The sequence below is a fragment of the Rutilus rutilus genome (assembly GCF_951802725.1).
Source record: "Rutilus rutilus genome assembly, chromosome: 6".
NCBI lineage: Eukaryota > Metazoa > Chordata > Actinopteri > Cypriniformes > Leuciscidae > Rutilus > Rutilus rutilus.
Window position 1 is genome coordinate 31,202,720 of NC_140214.1, and position 8,991 is coordinate 31,211,710.

At 37.5% G+C, this 8,991-nt stretch overlaps 1 protein-coding gene across 1 annotated transcript; it reads right to left on the reverse strand.

Annotated features, from left to right (window-relative positions):
* Window positions 1-682: 682 nt before the first annotated feature.
* Window positions 683-7,124, reverse strand: LOC311292244 (uncharacterized protein). Its single transcript, XM_084411854.1, has 4 exons — window positions 6,607-7,124; window positions 2,982-3,104; window positions 2,697-2,812; window positions 683-2,623 (listed from the first exon to the last, which is right to left on the reverse strand). Exons 1-4 carry the CDS (start codon window positions 6,881-6,883, stop codon window positions 968-970), a joined length of 2,172 nt encoding a protein of 723 aa, XP_084267980.1. The 5' UTR covers window positions 6,884-7,124; the 3' UTR covers window positions 683-967.
* Between the last annotated feature and the right edge of the window lie 1,867 nt (window positions 7,125-8,991).

Below are 8,991 nucleotides of genomic sequence, written 5' to 3' on the forward strand. Positions count from 1 at the left end.
CAATAGAAGGGTTAAATTAAGGATTGATGGTTCATTCAGGTCATGTTCAGGATTTCATCATCTCATTCTTTCCTCACTTTCTGCAACTCGTATGAATGTGGGTGTGCGTGTGTTTGAGTTAGATGTGTTTTAGTTTGCTAGAGTAATCAATAAAGTCTTGTTTGCATTTTAAAGAGAAGTGTTCTTGGGTTATGCGCTTACGAATTTAAGGTCTTAAACTACTGATCTACGTTCCCATGCTAACAAATTGTGTTTTCACTATAGATTGGATATTAATATCTGCTGCAGAGCTGATAGTTATGGCCCATTCCAGTAAATGCCATTTGCTCAGCCGTACAGTAAGGGATTCTTTCAAAATTCCCTATAAATTAATTCCCTTTGTGCTAAATTGACCCGTTTCCCTTACAATTATTAGCAATCTATAAAGCAGGCCTAACGTGCATTTTGAAAAATGGTAACCACTGAAATTCTTCGTTTTTATTATGGTAGATGTTGCCACTGAACTAGCAAATAATGCTAAGCAAAAGCAGCCATCCACACACAAAAATAAGACTTTGTGAGATGGGTTGAATTGGTCCCAATTCAAGCAGTGCATTTTCTGTTTAGTTTATATATCGTTGATCTAAATATACAAGTGTTTTAATAACCATCACTCAGAACACTTCATTTCTTGGTATCAGAAACTAAAAAAGGCAGTTAACTAGATCTGTTTAGGCATCAATTTCACACCAGATTTGTTTAATCAATTGAAGAAAAACACTTTGGATTAAGAAAAGAAACTGCAAAGTACATTTCACAATTTTAATGAATGGTTTAAGGTAATTATAACAGAATGTAGCAGACACCTGCATGTTGATGTTAGGAGTTAGAACCACTTTGCAGTCACCACACAACCAACATTAGCATTAATGAAGGAAGCAATCTTTAAAAACCAAGTGCAGCCCATTACTAAGCGAATTCTGAATATTCACGGGAAAGAGTCAGCTGCAATCTCTGAAAAGTCCACAAAATGAAGTGTGATAGGGTCTTTTTCAGAAAAAATTGGACTGAGTGGAATATAGTACTGGGGTGGGTCATTGGGAGGCTGGTTGGCTGACGGTATGCATTCAGCAGCTGCAGTTGTAGTACAGGGTTGAGGGGTGGTAGTAGGTGGCATGGTAGGGGTTTTGGGAGGCTGAACTGGGTATTGTGAATAAAGCTGTTGCAAATAAAGAGGATAATTGTGGTAATAGTTATACTGAGGAAATGCATCTCCAGGGTACATTGGGGGTTGCAGCTTCTGGGTTGTTGCTGGTGAACTTGATGGGGAGGCAATGAGGATGGCTGGAGCTGGTTTCTTTGGGGGCTTTGGTTTGCCATGATGATGATGGGGGTAGTAATACGGCCAAAAGTCCTGGGGGTTTCCTGGCTTCTGGGCTGGTTCTTGAGCAACTGATATGGTGGGCATAGAGGTTGGAACTGGTATCACTGGGGGCTTTGGTTTGCCATGATGATGAGGGTAGTAATACGGCCAAAAGTCCTGGGGGTATCCTGGAATTTGAGGCTTCTGGGCTGGTTCTTGAGCAACTGATGTGGTGGGCATAGAGGTTGGAACTGGTATCTCTGGGGGCTTTGGTTTGCCATGATGATGATAATAGTAATACGGCCAAAAGTCCTGGGGGTATTCTGGAATTTGAGGCTTCAGGGCTGGTTCTTGAGCAACTGATGTGGTGGTCATAGAGGTTGGAACTGGTATCTCTGGGGGCTTTGGTTTGCGATGAGGGTAGTAATACGGCCAAAAGTCATGGGGGTATCCTGGAATTTGAGGCTTCAGGGCTGGTTCTTGAGCAACTGATGTGGTGGGCATAGAGGCTGGAACTGGTATCTCTGGGGGCTTTGGTTTGCCATGATGATGATGATGATAATAATAATAAGGGTAGTAATACGACCAAAAGTCCTGGGGGTATCCTTGAAGTTGAGGCTTCTGGGCTGGTGCTTGAGCAACTGATGTGTCAGTGGGGATCAAGATTGGAACTGGCATCTCTGGGGGCTTTGGTTTGCCATGATGATGATAGTAATACGGCCAAAAGTCCTGGGGGTATCCTGGAAGTTGAGGCTTCTGGGCTGGTGCTTGGTCAACTGATGTATCGCTGGGGATAGAGGTTGGAACTGGTTTCTCTGGGGGCTTTGTTTTGTCATGATGATGATGATGATGATAAGGGTAGTAATACGACCAAAAGTCTTGGGGGTATCCTGGAAGTTGAGGCTTCTGGATTGGTGATTGGGCAACTGTGTCGTCGCTGAGGATAGAGGTTACAATTGGTTTCTCTGGAGGCTCTGATTTGCCATGTTGGTGATGGTGGTAGTAAGGCCAAAACCTTTGCAGAAATGCTTGAGAGTACCCAGGAGGTTGAGGTTTGAGTATTTCTTGGGATATGGGGGTAGATGGTTCACCAGTTGATGGTTCTAGCATTGTGTCTGCGGCTGAACTCAGTGCATCAAGAGGAGAATGAGGCAGTAGAATCTGCAGATATGCAGGAGTAAGAGGTCCAAGGAAGGTTTCATTTGCAGTTGTAGAGATCATAGGACAAGAAATGACTGCAGAGTTCCCCTGCCATTGCAGCCGCATCACATAACTCCCTCCCTGAAAAACATGAACATCCAGGTTGGTCCTCCTTATGCAATGCTTACAATAAGTAGAATGGAAAAAGCAATACCAGCTGCATGATACCACATCCATCATAGGGTGTAGCATAGACAAGACCTCCGTAAGTGGGAATGGTGTTTCCACAGTGAGGTGGCAACTTGGCAAGGGGAACAGGTGCACCATTACCTGTGATTTGCATAAAAAGGGGATTAAGACTTAAACCACACAGATTTTTCCTGTATTTATGCAGTTCACATTAAAAATCAAGTCTGAGTGGGACAGTAAATAACTAATGCAAGAAACTAAGATATTGTGCTGGCATCAAATTTAGTAAACAAATAAATTCACAGGTTACCTCGACAAAGCTCAATTTGTGCTACTTCTGGGCCACTAAGTTGCAACTTCATGAGATCATCACCACACCTCAATTTTGGAGAGATGGCATCCCAGGCTGCTTCAGAAGAACAGACTAGTTGCCCTGCAAGCAAGCAAGCAGAGATGGGAAGTAACAAGAGTAAAAATACTTACAGAACTTAAGTAGATTTTTCTGGTATCAGTTCTTCACTTTATTTCTGACAACTTTACACACTCCTTACATTTTCACACAAATATCTGTACTTTCTACTTACATTTTCAAACCAGGTTCATTACTTTAGTTTTAATCTGTATTTGGTGGCATCTCTAATAAATCATGAATCGGTTAGTCTTGACTGGCAAGCGCTACAAATCGGCTCATGCACGCTCTGCACCTCCATCAAAAGGTTTCTTTCGATCAGAGTAATCAATGCGAGAGACTCGAGAATGGAGTGGAAGTGCTCAGGTGGAGCAGAGGCAAAACTAATGATCTGTTTAGGACTTAAAGTGCAGGTCTGTTACATCTAGCTTTTGTAGTTGTCTTTAATTACTTAGTTAAGCATCAAACATCTAATAACTGTTTGCAGCATCACCCCATTACCATCATCACTCAAAATACTGTATGCTAAAGGACATCATTATCATTTGCAGTGGATCTCAACCTTTTTTACTCCAAGGCCCCCCTCCTCTGGTTTGGACTGCTCCAAAACGATCAAAGAATACATACGAGAGGTGGGGCTTGTTTTAATTATTTTCTTATTTAACGTAGTAATAAATTTAATCAAATACATTTAAATTTTAAGTCATCTTAAAATGCCCCCTGGAGGATCACTGAGGCCCCCTAGTGGGCCGCATCCCACAGGTTGAAAACCACTGATCTATTGTAAAGTTACAGTAGTAATTAAGCAAATAAACATTCACATGTCTTATAATAGGTTTAGGAGCAATGGGGCAGACAACCCTTACAAAAATTAACGATGGTTTTACTACATACAAAACCAAAAACCATAGTTACTATAGTTAAACCATAGTAACCACTAGGGGTGGGAATCGATATGCTGGCGCAAAATAGATTTTAATGACTAAAATAAGGTGCTATAAATCGATTTCCCTGCTCTCAGCATCACTACTTCATGGCTCCTAGAGGTGGCGATCAACACATGAATGAGGGAAAGAGAACAAGTTAACTAGCCCAAGAAAAAAAAAAATTTAACGGGATGGTGGACAGCTGTGAGAGTCAAATAATAGATGCCCAAGCCAAGTTTAAGTTCAGAGTCTAGACCCACTTTGGCTTTTATACCATTGATGGGACAAATACATTGTAAACGTTTAAGAATCCGCTCTACAGCGCTCAAAATGCTAGGGGGAAAAGCTGGTATCGTCACATACCCAAGATGGTACCTTTGACAACACTTTTACATCCCATGGTTATTTTAAGGAAGCTGCTAAACACTGAGATGTTCCAGGTTTAAATAGAGGTTGGTAAATTTCAAAATGTCAGTTAAATGTGTCAGTTTACACACAAAGAAAAGTTTAAGCTTTTAAAAAGCATAAAAGGTTTAATTTACTTCATGTTCAATTTAATTTACAGACTGAAAAACGTTGTGCCAGTCTGGACTTGAATAAAGAGAAAAACTGCATTATCATGATGCATCATCATAGCAATTGATTATCGCTGAATTGCTGCATCATATTATCGGTATCGTGAGCCATGTAGCCTATCGTATCCCGAAGTACCCTCTGATTTCCACCATAGTAACCACAAATTAACCATGGTTTTGCTACACTTACTATAGTTGAACCATGGAATTTGTAGTGAAACTAATACAAATGGTAATTAATCCACAAAAAAAAAAACAAAAAAAAAAAAAAAAAAAACTATACTTTAATAAAACCATATAATTTTCATATGGGGAAAAATGTGACTCATGATAGTGCAATGACATGTTCAGTGTTAGGATTTTTCTGTAAAGATATTGTCATGTAATTATTATACTAATTTTGACAAGCAATTTAGAAAAATTTAGTATTTACCAGTTATTTAAAGTTATTTAAAGATAAAATAACACATGGTCATAACCAGGGCTGCACGATTATGACCAAAATCATAGTTGTCGATTATTCCCTTGAAATTGTAATTCATTATGATTGTCATAATTTACATTGATGTTTTGAATAGTCTGGCCATGGGACCCACATTTCCTCAGTCATCAAGCTGCGACCCAACTTTTTAGGAATTATATAGGCTTATTATAATACATTTGTTTACACAAAAATTGTTGACACAAGTATTGTCCCCCTTTACTTAATATACAAATAAATAGTAAGAATAGGACTAATACTGATAAATAAACAGTAGGCCTACAAGGTTAAGCTATTAAATAGCAGTCCCAAACTAGTTTTTGTTAATACAATCTTGGTATGAGCCGCCACAGTCATTTAAAAATACACAAAATAACCAATGGCATTTTGGGGTTATGGAAACAACAGTTACCATGGTGATACACAATACTTACAAGAACTGTTAAAGTGAGTGCCGGTTACGAGCGCAGTAAATGACTGACAGGACATGAAATTTCGTTTTTCTGAGGTGAGAGCCTTTATATTTCGTATCAAGTTATGAAAATAACGATAGAATAATAACACTAACAACATATCATCTGTCCGCAAATACTGAATATGGACAAAGCGTTTTTTCTCATTTAAAACGTAACAACGTTGCATGCTTGTAGTTTATTTTGCGCTTTATATAGTGAAGCGATATAGCCTACAGCGCGATCGGCCGCATTTGCGCGCGGAATTGAAGAGTGCGCGCTACCGCAGTATAGTGGCTGACAGGACAGTCAGTTTTTCTGAGGTGAGAGACTTTTTATTTCAGTGTACACTTACGTCTCTGGTAGTTCCTGCTGGGTTCTCTGAAGTAGTTAGTCGTGATTCGCCTCTCAAAACGTAAGATGCTCTAAAAAGACCACGCAGAATAATGTAAGCGGCTTTTTTGTAATCGTGGTTTTGAACGATTAACGTTAGCCTACGTAATCGGGATCCGTAGTCGTAATCGCGATTAGAAATTCGATTAATTGTGCAGCCCTAGTCATAACGTAGGCTAATACTTTAAAATGTAACGTTAACTGAAATAAATTTACATTATGTGCAAACAAATTACAATGAGGTGGTTGTTTTGCAACAAGTTGGAGAGTCCCGGAGACATGCTGATGGAAACATTGATAGGTAGCCATACTAACAAAATTTGAAATGCACCTTGCAAGTTCTTTTGTATTAAATGTAGCCTATTAATATGAGGTGAGGTCCAGTTACCAGTGTGACACTAAAACAGGTGGTAGTAATGTACGTTTTACTTAGGTACATGTCTGAGCCTCAGCCCATAGGCTACTTTAACTGGAGTTTAAAAAAAAAAAAAAAAAAAAAAAAACCACACACCCCATAGGCCTACATCACCTTTTACCAGAGTCTCTTTAAACAGAAGTATGCTGCCGTAAGTAAGTAAATAAATAAAACAAACTGGAAAGGCTTTGCAAACACATGTGGAATTCCCCCTTCATTAGGCTACATTGGACATAAGCATCGCCTAAATTAAATTAAACCAAGCGATCATTACATAGGCCTACCTGCGACACTGGGGTCGTCACCAAGGTGCTCAAAATCATCCAAGGACTCATCAAATCCCTCGTGGTCTGACATAGAATGTTCTGATATATTCCCGCCCCCTCCATCGTTTGTTTCTTGCTTTCCAGATAATTCTAGCACACTTCGGCACTCTATTAAAATAATGCATATGAAAAACACAAAGAGTTTCTGCTGTATTTTCCCATACGCCATTCTGCTACGTGCGTGTTCCAGTGACGTGTTTTTAAGCATTTGCACATTACGTAAATTATCGCGCATAAGTATCACCTGTTCCCACGCGAGATTCAATGCCTGAGGGCTGTTTCATAAAATACGCTAAGAAAAGCTGGAATTAAACTCCAACACATGAGTTGAATGAACCTAACAAATAAGTTGGGGCTAAAGTGGTTTCATAAAAGGTAATTAAAGTTCACACAAACCCTCTAATTTGATCTAGGTTTATCTAGTTTGGATAATTGCGTGTGCACGCGTTTAGGTCGACCATGGATCAAATCGATAGGCTTACCATTCAAACATCATATATTTAGCTGTTTTATGGTTTGAGACATGGCGTTTTCCTCAGTGCAAAACCTACTTTTCACAGGTATATTGTCCATCTGTTTATGTGGGAAAGTCGTGCCAATATTTCCATTTTGCTGCTAAACTTCACGTTGAACGATCGAGCGCGCCAAAAAGGAACGCAATAATTCTGACTAATATGCTTTGAAAATTAATATGCTATATTTTATAACACCATTAATATCTTCTAACTATAATAATTTATCTTTAGGATGTTGGATAAGTTGCAGTGAACTTGTAGCTCATTACACTCCTAGCCTATGTTTTATACTTAGAATTAATGAAAAAATGTTACAGAAGTAGCCTAATTCAGGGAAGACATTTTTAGGAAACCAAATATAATAAAGATAGATATAGTTATAGATAGATAGGTCCTATGCTACCTAATAAAGATGAAACTTACTTATTTAGAATGCTGAGAATTACAGCTTTCCAAGCAATTTTATTTATTTATTTTGGACAAAGCAAGAATCCCCAGTTTTAAATGATTGGTTAGTTTTCGTTTCAAAAGTACACTATAGAGAGGATAATGTGAAATTAAGAGCAAAAAATATACATTTTGAAAAGATATGGGCAACTCTAAAAACTGTAAAATCAAAGAATAGGCTATTCCATAAAATAAAGGAATAAATATTAGCCTATTAATTATATATATATATATATATATATATATATATATATATATATATATATATATATATATATATATAACCCTCCCTCTAACTATTTATTGGTTATTGTTCTAATTATGTTTTTTTTTTTTTTTTATGTGTTGGTAGATAAGATCACAAAAGGAAAAAAGAAAGAAAAATAAGGAATATTTATTGGGGGAAATATTATGTCTTTAAAACTGTCCATTTGTATAACGGTGTCAAATGTGTTTGAATTGAAAGACATAATAAAGTAAATTTTTATATATATATATATATATATATATATACATAAATGGACATTAGGTGTGCCTTTATCTAGAATTTTAAACCTACAAGTGTATTTTTTTATGATAGGAATAACTGTAAAGGGACTATTGTAATGGGGTTAATCAAGTGCAGGCTAATATACTTTAGGCCAATTACTAAGCTCAGATTCATCTTACCAGTTAAAATTTAGTCTGTGCTTTTGTAATTATTTATTTTTAATTTCGTGATTGTAACCTCTGCTTTTAAAAGCTTTTTCTTAAGATCGTAATGTTCTTCTAATAACCATAAAAATGTACTACAGCTGCCAAACAAAACCAGAGAGAAATGTAGGCAAAAAAAAACAAAAATTATATATATTGATCGCTATTGATTTTCTGTATACTGTATATTTATTTTTGGACTGATAGTGGTTAATTAAGTCAAATAATGGTATGAGAGAGTGTCAGTGGTAAGATCATTGTGTTCCTGTTGGTCAGTGTTAGAGGATCTGTGAAACAACTCAGGCTTAGCCTGACAGTTAGCCTGCCCTGGACCAGGTTAGTTTCCCAGCATAAGTTGCCAGAGTAACTGCGTTTGAACTATTTTAAGTTTACTTTATGAAACAGAATCAACCAACAATAAGTCTGACTAACTAAAATAAGCCTGGCTTGTATTCTAATCTTGTTTTATGGAACAGCCCTCTGGTCTGTGTTTCCTCGTGTGTTTTTTTTTTTCTTTCTTTTTTTTCTTCTCTCTCCTCCAAAATCTAATCCACGAGCGTTATTTGCATTAAGAAGCCGGATTCCAACAAATTAAACGTGTATTATGGTTATATTACTTCATTTCTCGACTTTTTATCTTACAGTTTTAGCACTAACAACGTGTGTAGCCTATATTTAAATAACAAAA

What these genes read in the sequence shown, in the direction of transcription:
- LOC311292244 (XM_084411854.1), bottom strand. Translation starts at nt 6,883, where the DNA reads ATGCGCGATAATTTACGTAATGTGCAAATGCTTAAAAACACGTCACTG. An exon ending in TGACGACCCCAGTGTCGCAG is followed by an intron (nt 3,105 to 6,606) that starts GTAGGCCTATGT and finishes GCTTGCTTGCAG; the next exon opens with GGCAACTAGTCTGTTCTTCT. An exon ending in GATGTGGTATCATGCAGCTG is followed by an intron (nt 2,624 to 2,696) that starts GTATTGCTTTTT and finishes CATGTTTTTCAG; the next exon opens with GGAGGGAGTTATGTGATGCG.